Source organism: Chanodichthys erythropterus, chromosome 16, assembly GCF_024489055.1.
Source record: "Chanodichthys erythropterus isolate Z2021 chromosome 16, ASM2448905v1, whole genome shotgun sequence".
In the NCBI taxonomy this organism is placed as follows: domain Eukaryota; kingdom Metazoa; phylum Chordata; class Actinopteri; order Cypriniformes; family Xenocyprididae; genus Chanodichthys; species Chanodichthys erythropterus.
The window spans coordinates 48,051,702-48,073,874 of NC_090236.1; the positions used below are offsets into that span (position 1 = coordinate 48,051,702).

General features: G+C 37.3%; 1 protein-coding gene across 1 annotated transcript in view; it reads right to left on the bottom strand.

Annotated features, from left to right (window-relative positions):
* The window catches only part of mier1b (mesoderm induction early response 1b, transcriptional regulator), a 233,968-nt gene that overhangs the window by 68,221 nt on the left and 143,574 nt on the right, over positions 1-22,173 (bottom strand). The window contains exons 5-9 of the mRNA XM_067362729.1: positions 20,814-20,940; positions 19,947-20,011; positions 19,795-19,867; positions 19,178-19,329; positions 18,961-19,042 (exon numbers count right to left, since the gene is read on the bottom strand). Of these exons, the coding sequence (XP_067218830.1) occupies positions 18,961-19,042; positions 19,178-19,329; positions 19,795-19,867; positions 19,947-20,011; positions 20,814-20,940 (499 nt within the window). The remainder of the gene's footprint in view (positions 1-18,960; positions 19,043-19,177; positions 19,330-19,794; positions 19,868-19,946; positions 20,012-20,813; positions 20,941-22,173) is intronic.

The window sequence follows — 22,173 nt, forward strand, 5'->3', positions numbered from 1 at the left end:
AACCAGCTTGCGGCCACTGTACCATGTGCTAATGTTGACAGTGGATATATCGCAATGGCTCGTAGACACGCAGTCATTCAAACTTTTCAGTTTGACCCAGAATCTGATCCGGATGGAGAAGCACTGGATGAAGAAGTTGCAACTCAGTGGCTACAGCAGGACGTCTCTGAATGGTTAGTTTAAAATATTGTGTCTGGATACGGTACTTTAGTTGGTTTGTTTATGTATGCTGTTACAGTTATTATCATGTAGCTAATGCTAGCCTACATTGTTGCTCTGATTTGCTATCGTATATATATATATATATATATATATATATATATATATATATATATATATATATATATATATATATAATTATCAGCTATAGACACTAACCAGCACCACTAAATTAGTCCTCTGCCATTATTGCAAGTACCTTTTTGGATAGGTGCCTGTTGTGGAAAATGTGCTACCATGCCAACATCATTTATTTTTTACATATTTTATATTTCATAAATCTTAAAAGTTTTTACAATCTTTCTTATTACAATTACATCAAGTTCTGCAACCTGGAAATATGGATACCGCGTGCGCCATAACGCCAACAGTAGAATGGTCATCCAAACAACAAAGAAATGTACAACACTCGCGTTACAGTGTGTGTATTCATACACATAGTTGATGCTGTCTACCTTTACATTAGCGACAGTAACTGGGCTGTATTGGCCCACGTTGAGGAAACTGTTGTCGGTGAAATGTGTGGCGCAGACTTACAAAACTTTGGGAAGTTGTATCAGCGCATTACCTGAGAAAATAAAATTAACCCACTGTGTTTTCATAGGCTCAGATGAAGGTACTAAAAAATACTATGGTGTTCATCTGTACATCTAAACACTGAGCAACTGCCATGCTTCCCTCGTTTGCAAGCGAAGAAAATATTGTGCTCCAATCTCACAGTAGTAGCTCATTCTCCCATAGGTGGGCAAAGCAGAGAAAGGGGAGGTAACCTTTCCCCGTATGACGACATATAGGGAAGATTCCACATTGGGCCGTCTGAGCTTTCATTTTCTCAAAGGCGAAGCAAAATACCCAGGGCTCGGTTTACACCCATCGCCTTTTTAAGCCACTGGGGGACCATAGGCAGGCTAGGGGAACTCATATTAATGTTAAAAAACCTCATAAAGTGAAATTTTCATGCCATGGGACCTTTAAATGACAAGTCAGCAAGAGGTTTGCTCCTATAATGCAGGTTTTTTTTTTTTTTTTTTTTTTTAATGTATCGATATTCATGTATTTTTTGATGATCTTTTTTCTTGTGAACTTTATTATTATGACGATTATAGGTATGCTGTAAGATGGGTAGTGTGCAACTGGTTGGTTGATGGCAGTTTGTGTGTTTAAAGTAGGTATTTGTGTGTGTGTGTGTGTGTGTGTGTGTGTGTGTGTGTGTGTGTGTGTGTGTGAGTATATATTGTATGTATGTATTATGTTATTTATATAAGCAGCAGTCACTGGATTGTATGTGTCCAAGACAAATTTCCTTCGGGGTAATAAAGTTTATATATTCTATTCTATTATTCTATCTATTCTATTCTAACTCATAATAGTTGACTTCCTGTTGAGCTGGCATATAACTTAGAGCACGAAAGTTCTTAGGCCCGATGAGGTGTATATGTGTACCGAGTTTCATACTAATACATGCAAGCGTGTTTGATATACGGACCAAGGTTTCGGACCCCATTCATGGGGGCACCGTAGAGCCTGTGTCACACCCGGGTCCCAGCCTCTGCGACATCATAATGGCTGCAGATTCCAATATGATTCCAATAAAATATATAATTTTCATGAGTTTCTGAGCACGGTAAGGCCCCTCAAAAAGCCCCGGATGGTGAAAAAAAAAAAAAGTCTTTATCCACATTCAAACCAAAATAGCTGACTTCCTGTTGGTCGGAGCTAATGATTGTAAATTAGAAAGTTGTCTGAAAATGTATATACTGAGTTTGGTGACTGTAGGTAAAACTAACCCCCAACTTTAGTCAAAAGGTGGCACTAATGAGCCCCTCCACCATGCCCATTTCTAAGGCTATATCTACTGGTCGACAATATTGATGTGTGTGTCGAGTTTCATGCAATGTGAAATAATGTTAAGAACCTCAAAAACACCCAAGAATATTATTAAAGTTTGACATGTTGCCATGGCAACACTATTTAAGATATTACAAATACATTCACAGGTCTACATCTGCCATGTTTTGACATTATTGTGATGAAGTTTGAAGCAAATCAAGTAAAAAATATAGCTGCAAGCAGCAATTCGGGGCCAAGCCCCAGAAGGGGCAGTAGCGCAATACGGAGCAGGAAGAGCAAAAACAGCAGAAATTGAATGTACATGCAAAACAGCTGGTTCAGAAGGACAGGTGGAAATGAAATGAAAATTAATAGAAGTTCAGAGAATGAACAGGGAATGAACTAAAAACACTTGTATCTCATTCAAGAGGAATAAAGATTAGTACAATGCTTATTTGGATAAAAAAGGTATCAAAATGACTCATTACACACAATTGTATAAAGGAACCCCACACGGGGTTCGAACCCACGACCTCCGAGTCCAGTGTCCATTTCTCATCTCATTGCACCACTGTGCGGGTGAATGTTGGCACACCTGCCGAAGTTCATTAGTTCATGTGAAAATGAACTCAAAATGAAGAATTTTTATAAAACTGCACTGAATGTTATATTTAATAACTACTTTAGATCATTCTGCAGCTCATCATGCTGTAGCGCAATACAGAGCAGGAAGAGGAAAAACAGCAGAAAATGAACAAACATGAAACAGCTGGTTCAGAATTACGGGCGAAAATGAACTCAGAATGTACATAAGCTTAGATGAAAATGAACACAGCATGAAACAAAAAGCATTTATTAAGGAATCAAAACACACTATTTCATAAAACCGCTCCACCTGGGATTCGAACCCACAATCTTGGGGTGCAGAGCTCATCAGGTAACTGGCTTTACACATTGAGCTACTTGAGGATGCACATTCAACAATCTGTGGAAGAGAACTTTTAGTGTAAGAAAGAATTTACAAAAAAGCATTACTTAGCATGCTAACCATATTAGCATGCTAAGCTAACTTAATGCTAATGAAGCTCATGGTTAACTTGATAGCTGAAGAGCCACATTAAAGAGAATGACAACTGGTTAGCATGCTAAGCAATTAGCATGCTAAGCTAACTAGCATAAGACAACAAACACAATAAAGGTCACATTCAGAGATGAATATCTTGGGAATGGTAGCGAATATCAAAAATCCGTTCAGTCATTTCTGTGCGGCTCGGTCCAAAGATCACCTGAGCTGATTTTGGACAAAATTGGACAAAAATTGTAGGAGGAGTAGTGAAAAAATGGAATACTGTACTTTTCAAAATGGCCACTACTGTACTGGGTGGAGTCTTAATGTAAGATATTGAATGTGATCAGTATGAAGAGAGGAATCAGTTGTATTGACATTCATTTTTCTGGAACAAAGGGTTCAAAAGTTATAACCTTTACAAAAGTGAATATTTGAACTGGTGGTGGCGCTATAGACTTAGTCCTAGATACTCCAAAGTTGGTCAAATTACTTTTAATTACTATCACTACAAGCATGCCAAATTTGATAATTTTCCTTCTTATGGTTCATTGATTACCATACAGGGGGAAGAAGAATAACTACGAATTTGGACATAAAGGAATTGCATGTGATAGCTTCAGATTAGACCAGTTTTAGGCAGAATGCCTAGAACAGACACAAGTTCTGCATCTTTTCCTGCCACAGTACCTCATGCGGTCTGGGCATGTGTCACACTGAGTTTCGAACCCACGATGCAGAGCATTCGGGATCCGTGGCGTAACACATTGAGCTAATCAGCCATGCAAGTTCATCAGTATGCTAAGCAGAGGTTTCAGTGTGAGAAAGAGTTCACAAAAAAAAAAAAGCTTCATAGCATGTTAACCATATTAGTATGCAAAGTTATTTAATGCCAACTAAGTTTTGGTTAACCTGTTGACTGAAGACCACATTAGAAAGAATAGCAATAGTTTAGCATGCTAAGCAATTAGCATGCTAAGCTAACTAACATAAGACAACAAACACAAGCAAGGTCACATTCAGAGATGAATATCTTGGGAATGGTAGCGAATATCAAAAATCCATTCAGTCATTTCTGTGCGGCTCGGTCCAAAGATCACCTGAGCTGATTTTGGACAAAATTGGACAAAAATTGTAGGAGGAGTAGCGAAAAAACTGTTTTCCATTTATTTCAATATGGCGGACAGGTACATTTAAGGAAAATGACAAATGACACATCGTCGGAATCGGCATAAGCCAGGGAATAAAATGACATAAAGCATACACATTTTGGAAAGTGTTTTCAAAAGTTATAAGTGGTTTTGCAATAATCATTACATCTGTGGAACAGTAGGTGGCGCTGTGTTGAAACTTCTCAGGTACCTTCAGGACCTTCTAAAGGTCATACATACCAATTTGTGTGAAGATATGTCAAATTGTTTAAAAGTTATTGCAATTTATGACAAAATTCAAAATGGCGGACACGTGGTTCATCCTATGTTGACGAATTCGATATCCTCGGATTCGGCATGGCACAGGGAATCCATAGACACCAAGGTCTTGATTTTCTAATAAAGTGTTCAAAAGTTATTGGCCAAAACAGCCATTTTTCAGATCTCATGACCTGTAGGTGGCGCTGTTCCCAAATTTGGCATGGAACCTCAGATCATGGTCTTGATCAAGTGTACCAATTTTAGTTTTGATTGCTCAAAGTTTGGCCGAGATACAGCCTCTATAGCAATTTTGGGTCAACCTCGTTAACTTCGTGACATCATAACTTTTGAACAAAGATGAATAAAAAAAATCTGTTCAGTCATTTCTGTGCGGCTCAGACCAAAGATCACCTGATCAAAGTTTGGACAAAATTGGACAAATTTTGAAGGAGGAGTAGCAAAAAAACGGAATACTGTACTTTTCAAAATGGCCACTACTGTACTGGGTGGAGACTTAATGTAAGATATTGAATGTGATCAGTATGAAGAGAGGAATCAGTTGTATTGAAATTCATTTTTCTGGAACAAAAGGTTCAAAAGTTATAACCTTTACAAAAGTGAATATTTGAACTGGTGGTGGCGCTATAGACTTAGTCCTAGATACTCCAAAGTTGGTCAAATTACTTTTAATTACTATCACTACAAGCATGCCAAATTTGATAATTTTCCTTCTTATGGTTCATTGATTACCATACAGGGGGAAGAAGAATAACTACGAATTTGGACATAAAGGAATTGCATGTGATAGCTTCAGATTAGACCAGTTTTAGGCAGAATGCCTAGAACAGACACAAGTTCTGCATCTTTTCCTGCCACAGTACCTCATGCGGTCTGGGCATGTGTCACACTGAGTTTCGAACCCACGATGCAGAGCATTCGAGATCCGTGGCGTAACACATTGAGCTAATCAGCCATGCAAGTTCATCAGTATGCTAAGCAGAGGTTTCAGTGTGAGAAAGAGTTCACAAAAAAAAAAGCTTCATAGCATGTTAACCATATTAGTATGCAAAGTTATTTAATGCCAACTAAGTTTTGGTTAACCTGTTGACTGAAGACCACATTAGAAAGAATAGCAATAGTTTAGCATGCTAAGCAATTACTGTGCTAAGCTAACTAGTATAAGACAACAAACACAAGCAAGGTCACATTCAGAGATGAATATCTTGGGAATGGTAGCGAATATCAAAAATCCGTTCAGTCATTTCTGTGCGGCTCGGTCCAAAGATCATCTGAGCTGATTTTGGACAAAATTGACCAAAATTTGTAGGAGGAGTAGCGAAAAAACTGTTTTTGATTTAATTCAATATGGCAGACAGGTACATTTAAGGAAAATGACAAATGACACATTGTCGGAATCGGCATAAGCCAGGGAATAAAATGACATAAAGCAGACACATTTTGGATAATGTTTTCAAAAGTTATAAGCAATTTTGCAAAAAACATTATATCTGTGGAACACTAGGTGGCGCTGTGCTGAAACTTCTCATGTACCTTCAGGACACTCTGATGGTCATATGTACCAAATTTTGTGATGATATGTCAAATTGTTTAAAAGTTATTGCAATTTATGACAAAATTCAAAATGGCGGACATGCTTTTCATCCGATGTTGACAAATTCAATATCCCCGGATTCGGCATGGCCCAAGGAATCCATAGACACCAAGATCTTGATTTTCTAATAAAGTGTTCAAAAGTAATTGGCCAAAATAGCCATTTTTCATATCTCATGACCTGTAGGTGGCGCTGTTCCCAAATTCGGCATGGAACCTTAGATCATGGTCTTGATCAAGGGTACCAATTTTTGTTTCGATTGCTCAAAGTTTGGCCGAGATACAGCCTCTATAGCAATTTCGGGTCAACCTCGTTAACTTCGTGACATCATAACTTTTGAACAAAGATGAATAAAAAAAATCTGTTCAGTCATTTCTGTGCAGCTCAGACCAAAGATCACCTGATCAAAGTCTGGACAAAATTGGACAAATTTTGAAGGAGGAGAAGCGAAAAAACAAATACTGTACTTTTCAAAATGGCCGCTACTGTAATGGGTGGAGACTTAATGTAAGAAGTTGAATAGCATCAGCATGAAGAGACGAATCAGATGAACTAAATAAAATTTTTCTATGACAAAGAGTTCAAATGTTAAAACCGTTAGAATGTTGAAATTTTGAACTGGTGGTGGCGCTATAGAGTTGGTTCTAGAGACTCCAAATTTGGTCCAATCACTATTCATGAGCATCTCTACAACTGTGCCAAATTTCATCATTTTCTCATGTTCCGTTGATAGGGCTGCCATAGACTCCCATTCGGGAGGAAGAATAATAATAATAAAAGGGAAAACGTACAATTACAATAGGGGCTACAGCCCCTTCGGGGCTTGGCCCCTAATAAGAGGATGATCTCAAAGCATTTTGAAAGTGACACCTCCTGCTGCCTGTTGGTGGCGATATAACGTTGACTCACAATAGTAACATCCATTTGATCAGCCTCAAACAACGAACATTCAGCTGATGTTTCATAAAAATCAATCAATGTATGCATAAGTTATAACACACTTCCTGTGTCCCTTTTCTCACCATAAATTTGTTGCCTCGCCACGGCCAAACCGTTTGATATCAAAAATCAGCTCGCAATTTAGCATGAAACTTGGTGCACATACAGACCTCATCGGGCCAAACAACTTTCTAACTCTAAGTTATACATCACCTCAACAGGAAGTTGGCTATTATGGGTTGTTTGGAAAACACATGCTCTGGAATTTGATATACTCCTCCTAGGCGATTAATCCGAGCACCACTAAACTCGTTCAGCTTGAAGTCAATACATTAAGGATGCTAAATGGCCAGCAGATTTTTGATATCACGAATGGTTTGGTCGTGGCGAGGCAATGAATTTATGGTGAGAAAATGGAAACAGGAAATTAGTTATAACGTCTCCATACATTGATTGATTTTTATAAAACTTCACCTGTGTGTTCGTTGTAGGAAGCTGATCACATGGATGTGAATATTGTGAGTCAAAGTTATAACACCACCAATTGACAGCAGGAAGTGTGTCACTTTCAAAATGCCTTGAGATCACCCTCTTAGTTTTACCTGGTTTGCTTCAAACTTCATCAGTGTAATGTCAAGACAAAGCAGACATAGACCTGTGAAAAGAATCACGATATATCAAACACTGTTGCTATGGCAACGCATCAAACTTTATTCATTTTGGATGCTTTTCAGATGCTTAGCATGCTTCAAATTACATGAAACTTGATACAAACGTCAGAGATGTCAACCAGCAGACATGGGCAAAACCATAGAAACAGGCGGGGAGGAGGGCCTCTATAGCGCCATCTTTTGACAAAAGTGAGTGGTTAGTTTAACCCTCAAGGGTCTGAGGATTTTTGGGACCCTGGAGAAGTTTTGACATGCCCTGACATTTGTGACTTTTTTCAGTTGTTCATAAACATATTAATGGAAAAAGTGTCATTACACTGTATTCAGCACAAACTAGGCTACCATAATATGTGAGGAACATGTATGTACATGTTTGTGTTTTTGAAGGAATAACGTTTATGCGTGGTTATTGAAAAAACAAAAAACTTAAGTCACTGAAATAAGGCCAAGAAGACAAAAGAATTGCATAAAGAGCTCTAATGAGCTGCATAAATAATGAGCTCTTTCAGTCAGGTAGGCTGTGGAAAAAACCCTCTGTTGATCATGTCTCAAATCTCATCATTATGTAAATCAAACATACAGAAAAAATAGCAATACTGTGAAATATTATTACAATTTAAAATAATGGTATTCTCTTATATTCTTTAAAATATAATATATTTCTGTGATGCAAAGTGTCTGAACAATTATGTTACCTCTATGGCATTTCATATAGGCTTTTAGCTTAAAAGCATGCACATTTGGAGAAATACTGATGGATTCTCATATGTTTGTGTTTTTCTATACAGAGGAGTAATATTTATTCAGGATTTATTGTCATTACTATGAGTGCTGGATACTGTGTTTTGAATTCATACTTGCAGCCGGAGGGCGCTCTGTACACCTTTAGTCCACAAATGCCTGAGCACTAAAGAAGACTAGGCAATCCACGAAATAACCGAACTAACAGAGGACAGAGATCGCTAACTATGGCTATTCAAAACACTTTTCAAGACGATAAATACACGATTGAGATGATGTATGCATGTATTGACTCAGTATTTGCCTCTGAATAGCGCTGGCTCCGTGGCCGTGGCCGCATTAGTGGATAATGAGCTGAATCACAGACTTCTGACATGGCTCTCTTTTCATACAGATTACATAAACACAGAATATTTGTTTTTGATTTGACTTACACAATTTAAAACCTGACATTTCAATGTTTTTTTAGACATAAGTCTAATTTTTTTGTCATTAGTATTCACTAAGTATTCACATTTTCTGAGAACTATCAGATTGGACTTCGTTCAGAGGGAGACGAGAGATCACGCATCATGTTAGTTTTCTTTATTTTACAAAAAGCACAACATTTTGTTGTTACTCTGAGTGTACACAAATAAAAGAAGATATTCCACAGATTAAAATGGTGTATAACTCTTAAATGTATGTGCAACATTAACAGAGTATTTTGAGTCTCTTTCACACTGGTTAGAAAAAAAAAACGCGGTGATCACGCTGACCCAAGAGTGTTAAACTAGTCACCAAACTCAGTACACATATTTTTCTCATTAAGCCGGACAACTTTCTAATATACAGTCATTAGCTCCGACCAACACACACACACACACACACACACACACACACACACACACACACACACACACACACACACTCTCCCTGTCCAACCCCCCCTCCCCTCTCCTCTCAGTACTTCAGTCTGTGTGTGTGTGTGTGTGTGTGTGTGTGTGTGTGTGTGTGTGTGTGTGTGTGTGTGTGTGTGTGTGTGTGTGTGTGTGTGTGTGTGTGTATTACAATCTTTATTTGTGGTCTTCAACCATCTCTTACATCTGTTTTTTTTTTTTTTTTTTTTTTTTTTACAGAGGAGAGTGTGTGTTTTCTAGACATGGATGTTAGAGAGAGGTCATGTGCTGTCTTTGCAAACATAATGTATGATGCATATGTCTTTAAATTATTTATTGATAAAATTCAAGTTTATTAAAAACCCTATTTAAGTACATTTCACTTGATTTTTATAAAAGTAGCCGTTTACAATAAAATTGCACAAGTGAGCAGAAAAATCTAGACATATGTGACCCGTCACAGAAACCAGGGACACAAGTCGGCAGCACATCTATTGAGCAAACTGAGAAAGAAGCGTTTTTTGTTTTTTTTTAGAAATTGGTGATTTTCGTTTTTTTGCAGAATCTGTTAGTTGAGATCATGAAAAAGCATCTCCGTGTTTTAGATAGCAGTATTGGTTTATTTAAAAGCGTACATTTTGAGGTTGAAATCGGCTTGTTTTTCAGAGATTCTATCTCTCAGTAGGGGTGTGTCATTGTCTGTTTGTATTTCCATACTGGAATCGGATACGCCGGCTTTTGTTTCTTTTGTTATTGCTGCCGCCCTCCAAGGGAAGCGTGGCAACTTAGTATGCAGCACTCTGGCCGGCTCTAGCTGATATCAAAATTTAATGGACGCCACAAAGAATATCGCAGACAAGCTGGACCGTGGCCGTCACACCGAAAATGTTTTGAAGTACAACATACGGCTGGATTCTTTAGCTGCGGAAAAAGAGTGACAGGACATGCAAATTATTGGACATTTAGAAGCAAACAGACACATAGTGCAAACTTCGGAGATGGTTACATCCACAAAGAAGACCCCGACAAAGAGAAAGTGTGCTCGAACAACTTATTTCATTGGAGGCAACAAGATCTTTTCCGTTTCTTATGGGGTGAGTTTCCATAAACATCAAAGTTTGTCGTTTTGTGTTCATTCTAAGAACACGTAGGCTAAACATTATCTCTTGTGTCTATTGTTATTAGCTAGCTCAGGACTGTCGTTTTAATTGTAATCGTTAGCATCGTATCACTTGCCAAAAAACCCCATTACTATAATGGGCTTTTAGATGGTAATGTTAGCATGTTAATTTGAATAATGCTTCAACTGCTTGAATTGACTGGTGTGAATGACTTAGCTCATGTAAACCTTACTATTCTTGAATTGAATGTGACGCTAATAATTTTAGCCAGTTACTACTTCTTAACAAGGATTTACTAATGTAATAGTAAATGTATCAGATTAAATTCCTACGCAAGTAAAAGCATAAAGTATCCATAGCCGTAAAATGTGCATTATAAAAGTCAAAAGTAAAAGTATTGAAGAGTTTAAATGTACAGGATTTTTTTAATCCTTTGACTCAAACCAGGTCTAACCACTAACTGAAGTCTAAACCAGGACTATACGGTTATCACAGAATCCTGTTCAAAAAGTTCTAATGTCAAAAAAGATAAATTACTGACATTTACAATGCACATGCACATCCTTTATTATTAATAGTATGCGGTCCAATTTTTGCCGTCGCATCTGTCGTTGCTATGCAACCATGCAGCTTTACAGGGGGTATGGCTTATCTAAATGAGATGTAAATGAGCCCTATTGTCACTCCCAGCAGGTGAGAACAGGCGAGAACTGCAAAATCTTTAGGTAATTTTTAGTCTGGGTAAACCGAGCCTGATCTGCTGGCGATTTGATTTCGCTCGGCAACTCAGTCTGGAAACCCATGCATTAATTTCTGCTGCGCTGTTACACTTTTGCGGGAACCAATCACACACTGGCTTATCCACCTTGCTCGCTATTGGCGGGTATAAAACAATGATAGAGAAGCGATGGCAAGCAGTTTTCAAACTCTGATCTACCCGTCTCTCGCACGACCGTCACTCCAAGATAACAATGCACAATCACAGTGACGCCGATTGTGTTAAGCATTTACCTTATCTGAGAGAAATGTAGCAGAGCACTGATCCGACAGTCTCTTCATAGGAAGATTACAAACAGCGATTAATGACACACAATGATTCTCTGCTGTTATTTTGGTGGTTTAATTCACGATGTGAGTACAGGACTCTTTTACTTCAATGCCCCTTGATGGTAGACAATATTTTTTATTATTTGCTCTATATGTTTCGTCTCCCTGCTTCTTGAATCTTGCGCCACCTGAGCTGACTGGAATTCTTTTTGGTTTTCATGACAATGACGTAGTTTAGGGCGGCTATATTCCGCATTCATTTACACTGAACCAGAACAGTATCAGAGTCGCCTTTTAACCTCTCGACGATGCTGAATGACTTCTTTAGTTTAGCAAACAAATTGCTCGAGTGGGTGTAAATACTGATCACTTTCATGTTTTTTTTGCACAACCTGCAAAAATCGCTCTATGCCATTGCTGCTTCTGCGAACCGTGGATCAATGCTACAAACCAATACAAACTAAACCTGCATCTCAATCAGCTCCTAGTTCCCTAGGTCATGAATCAGTATATCATGAAAGTGAATGTGGCTGATTCCCTGATCAGTGACCTGACTACTGAACTAGGGAGCTGATTGAGACACGGTAAACCTGTCTGGAGTCTTCGCATCGCTCTGCAAAGTACGTCACCCGGATCGTTGATCTGATTGGTTGAAGGACTATCAAATTGCGTGACTAATGCTCGTTGATCACGCCTCTTGTGCAGTAGGAAATACATAGCAAACTCCCCAGACCAATGTTCAATTTTAAATTGAGCTTGGTCTGGTGATAGCCAGACTAGGACATTTTCTGCCCTTTGAACTTTTTTGAGTGCCTACCTTCAAATGGCCACAACTTCTCCAAACATTATCAGATTTCCATATATTACACATCGTTGGAAAGCTTGGAGACTACACTTTTAGAATTTGTGAATAACTCAAAATGCCCCAGAACCGACATGTGTCCCTACTTTCCGTGACTGGTCACATATACCTTACTAGTACCTGAGACTGATATATCAAAAGTGTTTTTTGCAGGTTCTGTGATTTGGCTCAATTTATTCATTTTATTTTTTCATGGTATACCACATATATTGAAATTAAATGAAAGCATGCTTTTGGTGCATAAGATTGGTGCACAAATGATAGCTCAGGGAGGTCAAAAAACACATTAAGAGATGTCTTAGGATAATACAACATCAGCAATCACATATACTCACATTAGACTTGATTTGATTTCTCAGAGCACTGTTGAATTTGTGCAAATAATAGTATGTAATTTGCTCTTTAATTTTTATAGAGGTTGTCTGAGAAAAACACAGGATTAGGTTGATATTCTGGATTTTTTTTTCTTTCTTCTTTTTTTTCTTTTTTCTCTAGTGCAGAAACACCAAATGCCAGATATGTGATGTTCACATATATCTTTGAACATGATTTATTTCCAGGTATAACTTTGACTCACATTTATATAGTTAACTATATTTTAAATAAACTTTAAATAGCTGAAGGCAGCGATGACAGGCCCAAGCCCGGTGGCACCGCCAACCTGGTGGCTTCAGGGCAACTGTGCATGGCAGGCAATAGGCATTTAAAATGGGTAAGGACTAATAAAGGACTATGTCAAAGTCATTTGAATACAACACATTTACTGCAGCAGCTGGTGCCCATATGATCACAAACCACAACAGCCACATCCATGAGATCATTTAAATGTAGATGAATTTCATATTACAGAATGTCATAAGTCAATTTCAAATGAGTGCAGAATACCATCCTAATCTGCCATGTTTGGGTTTTTCTCAGACAACTACTATAAAATTTCCAGAGCAAACTACCTACTGTTATTTGTTCAAACTCAACAGTACTCTGAGAAATCTAATCCATTGTAATGTGAATGTCTGTGATTGCTGATGTTGTATTACCCTAACATTTCTCCATTTGTTTTTTGACCTCCCTGAGCTGTTGTTCGCGTACCAATCTTATGCACCTGTGGGATTACAAATTTAAGAATCTGTTTAAGATCTGCTGATCCTACATCCTGACATAACCTCACATGAAATACTAAGGTGAAGTACATTGTATTTAGCATTTTGAATTAAAGATGACAACATTCTAAGGAGATCAAGGCAGGCAGCCCAGGTGTCTGTGATATTAACCTTTTGTCTTCATGCACTTCCTTACCATTTGTCATGACAAGTGCAAGATACAGCGGTGCCTTTGTCTCTATGATAATGTAAAGGTATGGGCGATACTGTCAGACTAATTGGATTAGCACCTATGCATTTGAATGACACAGTTATGCTGATTAGATCATAGATGGAAAATGTAGGGAATGGGCTGATTCCTGAACTGCATTGGCTTGCTTTGTTTATATTGTCTCCAACTCTATTCTATGTATCCCTCCCCCTTGAATGTATATGAACTACCAATTACACTGCCTAGGTTAGACTTGGATGACTACAGTGATGCACAGCACGTTTCTCAATAAAGAGTAACTTCTGCTTGAAAGATGTCTCCTGGTCTCTGCTTCGATGAGGAAGTTTCCTACAACCAAAATCATGCTTTCATTTAATTCCAGTATGAGTAGTATTTGTTGTAAAAATAAAAATAATATAAAATGAATAATAGAGCCAAATCACGGAACTTACAAAGACAATTTCAATATCTATCTCGGGTAAAAGTAAGGTCCCTGTCTAGATTTTTCTGCTCACATATACATGTTTGTTATAAACAGCCACTTTTATAAAATTGTGAAATTTATGTAAATATGGATTGTGAATAAATTAGAATTAGATCAATAAAGAATTAATTTAAAGACATATGCATCGTGTGTGATGCTCGTTACATCAGAAGAAGAATGGCATCTACACTAATATTAGTCTTTCTGTTTATCTCAAGGTTTACCGTAGTCAACCGGATCCGGGCCGTATCCAGGTGAGACAGAGGATCGGCACCTTGACACGACCACATTGCACCCCTGAAATATCAGCAGAGATCGAGTCAACTAGATCATCCATTGTGAAGGCCTCATCGACACGACAACCAGTGGACAACCAATTCTTGCCTGTTACAAATAGCCTAGTCATGCTCAGCAGGTATATTTTAAGATGTCAGTGCAAGTTTCTTTTAGTTAAAACAACTTACACAGTTAACATTTCATTTAACATAAAAACAAACAAGGTTAACTAATTGCTAACAATATAAAACTAACATTACATAGTTCAACCATACATATTTTGGTCGTCGGCAGTGAACGTGTCAAAACCCGAAAAAAAAGTCATGAAACTTTAAAATGCAACACAAACGTCAACTGTCTCTGTCTGTCACACAGCCGAAAGCCATGTAACGACGCTTGGCTCATTGTTGCCACGTCTGGGATTGGGATACTTTTACACTGTGCTGTGATTGCGCTACTTTTGGGATGGTTTTGTTGCACAGACCTGGCAACCCTCCACTCCAAAACCCCACTCCTTTCATGCACTTCGAAGTGCGCGGACCCTGAATTGGGACACAGCTTGTGTCTGCAAGAAAAGGGTTAAAGAACTGATCAAGGGTGTAAAACTGACACACACACACACACCCCTGAGTGAACCTGAGGGAGTAAGGGGGAGGGGAAGGAGAGAATTTTGACTTTGAATTTCCGTTTTTGTGACAGCTGTGTATATTTCTATAGCCCTATTCGGAGGGTGATTGTTCCTCATGAGGACATAAGCTATTTTAAGCATTTACAGGGGCTAGTCTGATATCATTGCCATCAGTATCCAAAATATCAGTGTTTTTCTCCAACCACCTACAAATAAATTTGGTTGTCAGTTCACCTTTTAGTGCTTAATACCATTCTGCACACACACAGTTCAGTAAAATAGGGGAGTGACAACCGCATTCCACCACTGAATTAGTTCCCAAAAATACAGGTAGTGACAACCGCATTTACAGAAATTTTATGCAGTGTGTACGGAACTGAACTGAACAACTAGTTGTTAATGATGTTTTTCATGTGCATCAGAGACGTTTCTCTCTTCTCTATGTGTGGTGAATCACAGGGAAAGCAGTAGCCTACGAGCCTTGACTAATTCATGTTGCCAGATCTGCCAGGTCTTTTGTGTTGCCAGAAAAACAGTGAACAAGAACAAGCCCATAATAAACCGAAATAATTCCAAATACTTTATGCTGAAAATATGACCAAAATATCATGACTTGTGTCTGCTCACATTAATTTCTATAGCCCTATTCGGACGGTGATTGTTTCTCATGAGGGTGTAAGCTATTTTCAGCATTTACAGGGGCTAGTCTGTGATTTTATTGCCATCCAAATCCAAAATGTCAGTGTTTTTCCTCCCACCACCTGCAACTAAATTCGGTTGTCAGTTTACCTTTTAGTGCTTAATCCCATTCTGCGCACACACAGTTCAGTAAAATAGGGGAGTGACAACCGCATTCTTCTATATTTCTATAGCCCTATTCGGACGGTGATTGTTTCTCATGAGGACGTAAGCTATTTTCAGAAATTTTTCAAAATTTTATTTTGATCTTTATTCTGGGCTTGCAAACAAACTTTGTAATAATTTCCCAAAATTTCAGGAAATATTTACTTAGCCTGTCAACAGTACGTTAACACAGGCACACGCTGTAAATGGTCACAAAGGGGAGAATAGACGTGCCAGCAGAGAAAAAACTGCACCACGCACAAGCTCACTGTTCGCAAAATATAGGAAGAATAATATAAATATTAAATTGGGGTTGATATAAATGTATCTCTGAAGGGAACCGTTTTGAAGGCTTTTCCTCTCATCTCCAGCGCAACTGCTTTGTATATAGTCATAACCATGGAAACGCTATATCCCTGCTGTTCCATAAGCGCCACCTACTATCAGAGAGTGAATTTGCATTTCATGCAGGTGTCTTATGTAGCATAATTTCACAAAGCTAAAGTCAGACCAGGCTGTGTTTTGCTGTTAATCTTGAAATTATAAAATAATTTAAATGAAAACAACTGATCATGCTCATGTTCATAACATCTTTGTTGGGACTGTAATAAAAATCCAGTGATCGCCTCTAATATCAAAGAGCTACACATTTTTTGAACAAATAAACAACAAATAAAATTGCTTTAAAAAAAAATCTGTAACCAGTATCAGAATCAGCCAATTTGCTTCTGTTGGCCATGAAAAAAATCAAAATAGGTGCATCACTAATAATAATTACAAAAATTTATTAAAGGATTATTAAAAAAAAAAAAAAAAAAAATCAAATAGTTTTTTTTTTTCTTTGCTGTTTGTTGTTTATATGGTTAATATTAATGCAGCTATCAGTGCACTAAGGTTAAATATTAGTATAAACATATTTATACTAGGGATAGTTCACACAAAATGATCATATTTTTTCCCAAACCTGTAAAATGTGGTGGTGAAGAGATGCAAAAAACTGTTGAGGAACTGTAGGTGAGTCAGCTTTGAATATAGGCCTTCTCTCGAGATTACTGGGTAGATCATTTCACTTCATTTTCTTTATAAACATTCTAAATGTTACAAACTTTGTTAATAAAACAATTTAAACCACTGTGTCATCTCGACTCTATACACCTATAAAACAACTTGTATTATTAACAATATTTTATTGTTATTTAATATTTTGTAATCCCTCTGATGCACATCTTTACAAATATAAAAATATAATTTAGGAATGATATATCAATAGTAATTATATATGGATGTGATGTTAAAAGAAACAAATATTTTCTTAATTTGTTTATCAAGATATTGGAATTCTTTACCAACACATAAGCTATGTCTAATAAATTGCAGATATACATTTTGTAATTGATAGAATTTTTTGGAAAACCAAATCCTGGTGGTTAGAGGTCATTTCTAATTACAGGTTGTAAACTTAAAACAGAACATCAAGTTAATATGGTCCTTTGTGTGAAGTATTTCAAAGTATTCCAAAGTATTTAGATTAAGTTACTAAACTTGAGTAATGCAACGAATACGCTACAGATTACTTTTTAAAGCATGTATTTTGTAATCTGTAGTGAAATACATTCTAAAAGTAACCTTCCCAACCCTGCTAGTCTGTGATGTTATTGCCACCCAAATCCAAAATGTCGGTGTTTTTCTCCCACCACCTGTGTAAAATTCCCTGTTTTTTGACAAACACCAAGGTTGTGTGGTAATTTAACTGCTGTCTGAATCCTCTCCAAGTTTACAAAAAAGTGATCAATACCAAATTCACTGTTAAAATCCTATATGACCACTGCGGAGCACCGTGAGATAAGTGTTGCTGTAATTTGCATGCATTTTAAAAATAAATTGATTATGGAAATGTTGGAAAGAAGCTGGAAGCTGTTAAGAACAAAAAAGGAGAAAGAGAAATAAAGCAAATAATATTTAAAACAGGCTGTTATTCCAGCAGCAACATTTTAAAATATGTTTATATACAATTGTAAACATTTAAAATATATACCAAGAAACTTTATGCTTACATCATGTAAAAGAGAGGCTGCTTTAACATATTCCTGCTAATTTTCCCATTTTTAAAATGGGGAAAATGGGAAAAGGAGGTTTAATCAAGTTATGAATATGATATTTTTATTACATTACATATGAATTTATTTTCATTATTCCAATCATGTGGAATATTATTCACAGCAGACAATCATTTGACTGACCAAGTGAGCAGTGTGCACATTTCCACAAAACTTGCTCCTCCACTGTGAATAAATCACCACCCGAATGTATGAGTTTGGCAATTTTTACAGACGTCCACATAAGAAACAATTACCATCCAAATAAGGCTTATGGCATCGTTGTCGAAGTGTAAATAGCTGGTGAAGTGGACTTATTGCTGAGTTAAAAAAAAGTCATTATGAGCATTGTAATGTTTAAAACAGATGTCTCAACAAATCTCAGTAGACCTGACTGGGAAGATTTTAAAATGGGCGGTTCATTCATAAATACTGTGGAAATACAAACCGGAAGACAGAAGACAACAAGCACAGCGCTGAGAAGAGGGCGGAGCTACATAAGGTCTATATCAGACGGGCCGCAGCTTTAATTTTGCGTTAAAAGAAAAAAATTAAACACTTATTTTATATATACATCATTTTCCAATAATTCAAGCACTTTTCAAGTACCTTTTCAGAAATATCACTATTTTCAAGGTTCTCCAGGCCTTAAATAGTCAAATTCACGTACTTCAAGCACTTTAAGCACCTTGTATGAACCCTATTAACAGACTATACTAGCATTAGTATGTCTCAAAATAAGCAGTGAAAGTAAAGTTTTGATTTAAACCAGAAATAATTTTCTAGAGCCACAGTGGTTAAGCAGCAGAAATGCTGTCAGTATGAAAGCACAAATCCAGGCTTTTGTAATGCATAATGCTTTGTACTACCATAAATATTATTAAAGACGATGATGATGGCATTTAACAACTTTGTAAGGCTCACCTCTGGCTGCTTTAACGTTAAATCTTAATCTTCTTAAAGCTTCATCGGTATCAAAATTACATTTCACCAGCTCATATAATGCCTGAGGGGAGAAAACACAATTTGTAGTGTGTATTACATCACAGTTCAGCATTTGATTACAAATAAAATAATTATATTTTTATTATTATTATTTTTTATTTTTTTTTAAATAAATCACAGAGGTGGTCTTTAGTACCTGCTCATTATCTTTGATGTGAGATCCTTCTGGAATAGCATCTACGCCCGTCTCCTCTCCCGTCCGTCGACAGGCTTCTGTAAGAAACTCAACCACAGTGTTTTCAGGAAGGATTTCAGGATTCCACAGCAGCTGGTCATCATTTTCATACACTGTGAGTGATAAAGTGAAAGATTCAAGGTGTGCTTGAAGGTGTGCATTAAAGCTGTCAGTCACTTTTTAAAAAAAGTCAGTTTAATCAATATTCTATATTAATGTGCTGCTTTCATTTAAGAACACACACACATACATCACTCACACAGAGAGATTGGAGATTGCACTTTAAAATAGTTTTAATGCACAGCTAGCTGTGGATTATGCCTTACATAGTGTTTTGCTATTTCAATATTCAATATTTGATCCCAACTATTTTTGTAAAGTCAAATTGCATGCTTTCATGTGAATAACAAATCATACAGAACAGTTCACAGTTTATTTGGAGCAATGACTTTCAATAGAATGATTCACACTGACAACTCCTGAAACATTTCTTTCTTTTATTTTTTTTTTATACAGGGCTGGGGTGCAGTGTAATCCTGCCAAACCATCATTTTAATTGAACAGCATGTCAAATCTACCTTTCTCACTGTCTTTGTATTTGCACAGTCCAGATGGTGTTTCTGCCTGATACATGGAACCAACCATGATTTCCTGTTAAGAACATATACATGTGTCAGACATTTTATGGTAAATTACAGACAAAAGCCATAAAGAAAATATGATTGTTTACTTTCTTCCAGTCTTCGGACGGAATATAGTCGTCATCCTCCTCTGACTCTTCATCTACTTCATTATCTAAAAATGTTACATAAAAACAGTACTTAAAGGGTTAGTTCACCCAAAAATGAATTCTGACATTAATTACTCACCCCCATGTTGTTCCAAACCCATAAGACTTTCATTCAACTTAGGAACGCAAATGAAAATCTTTTTGATGAAATCTGAGAGCTTTCTGTCCCTCCATAGACACCCTACGCAATTGCAAAAAACGCAATCGCTTTTTAAGATTAACAGATTTAATTAAAACATAAACAGAAGCTCAGCTGAACCTGAATGATGCACAAGAACAAACCCCTTCTGAAAGCTCAAAAGTGCTGCGTAACCAATGAGGTTCATTCTCGTGTGAGACGCAGCACATTTGAGCTTCCAAAAAAGGTTTGTTCTTGCGTGTAATTCAGGTTCGGTTGAGTTTCTGTTTATGTTTGCTGATCTATGTTTATATGTGAGTAAAAGCCTAATCAATCTGTTTATCATATAAAGCGATAAAGTCTCATCAGAAATTTTTAACAAAACCACTCAATTCATATGGATTAGTTTTCCGATCTTTTTATCAACTTTTTGAAGTGTCAAAGTTTCAATTGCATAGGCTGTCTATGGAGCGGCAGAAAGCTCTCAGATTTCATAAAAAAAAAAATCTTAATTTGCTTTCCAAAAATGAAAAAGTCTTACGGGTTTGGAAAGAGATGTGGGCGAGTAATTAATGACAGATTTTTCATTTTTGGGTAAACTAACCCTTTAAGCAGACTTTAAAGATTATACTGATAAACATAAATCAAATGCAGAGAGCAGTACCAGGTGAAGCTCATCTGTCTCTTACTCTGAAAGTAGCCATGATTCTGTGATCGTATAAGTTCAGCTGTGTTACAGGCTTTTACTGCACAAACTCGACTGTCAGTGGAGTGGTTCTCATTCGCCATTCTTGAAGATACCTTTGCTCCATCCTCCTAAAAAATAATAATAATAATAATAATAATAAGAAGAAGAATAATGAAAACACAGCAAAAGATATATGAACTGAACATTTCTTGTTACTTGCCAAATTTTACAAATATTGACCAAAATTATTATCCGTAAGCTATTAAAAATAAAATGATAATAATAATAATAATAATGCATCTGATCTATTGAGTGCTCTTACTTTAGAAATGTCTAGTAAAGGACAGGTAACAATTTTTTAGTCGGATACCGATACCGCAGCCTTGAGTAGCTGCTAATACTGATATTGTTACACCATTACTGATTTTTCTTGATCAGTTTAGCTATAACTCTTCAACTTGCTAACTGCACACTGCTTTATTTGTAAATAAAGAGACAACAGAAAAACAAATAGGATAAATTTTCACACCAAAAACATTATCTATTAAAAAAACTATAATGATAAATATATTAGCGTCCACACCAATGCATGGTAATGTTGTGAGCTTAAGCGTTTGAGCTTAAGGTAGATTCTTATCAGCCATCAAGGTTTTCATATTCATCAGCTGGAAGAATCATTCTGAAAGAAATTCTAAAGATATCGTTCCTCTGTGGCATTGTTACAGTTTTTTATGATTGCTTAAGCACAATTTTAAAAACAAGGCTCATTTTGTCAAAAAACTACACACAATTCACAGATCCACACACACAAGTAGCAGAACACCTCAGTTCTTTTTCAAAATGAAACACTTCATTCAAAACTTTACATTAATTTAACAAAACCCTACTTTGTCACTGTAACAGTAGTTGTGGGAAGGAGGAGGCGGGAACCGGCAAACATTCAACGTAACTTTTAATGTAAAATAAACAAAGAACAAAACGAAAGTAATGCCGGCAGACCCTCGCGCCGTTCCCTCACGGCTCTCGCCCGCCCTGCTCGTCACATACCCCCAACGCCCCTCGCAGGCCGGGGGGTACTCCCGCCACTGCGCTTACTCCCCCCCGGGGCCTGTCCCGTGGCCGCAGCACCTGGGGGTAAGGACAGACGAGACGAGAGAAAGGAGACGGAAGCAAGGGGAGCGACAGGACAAGAGAGGGGAGAGAGGAAAAAGAAAGAGAAAACAAAAATTCTTGGTCCGGTTCCCCGACACACTGCCGCTCGGTCCTCAGCCTGCCAAGAGGCTCTTCCTCGCGGTGCCACATGCGATGGCACTGGACGCGTGGTGGACGGCCCGATCCTTGACCGCCTCCTGGCGGCCGGC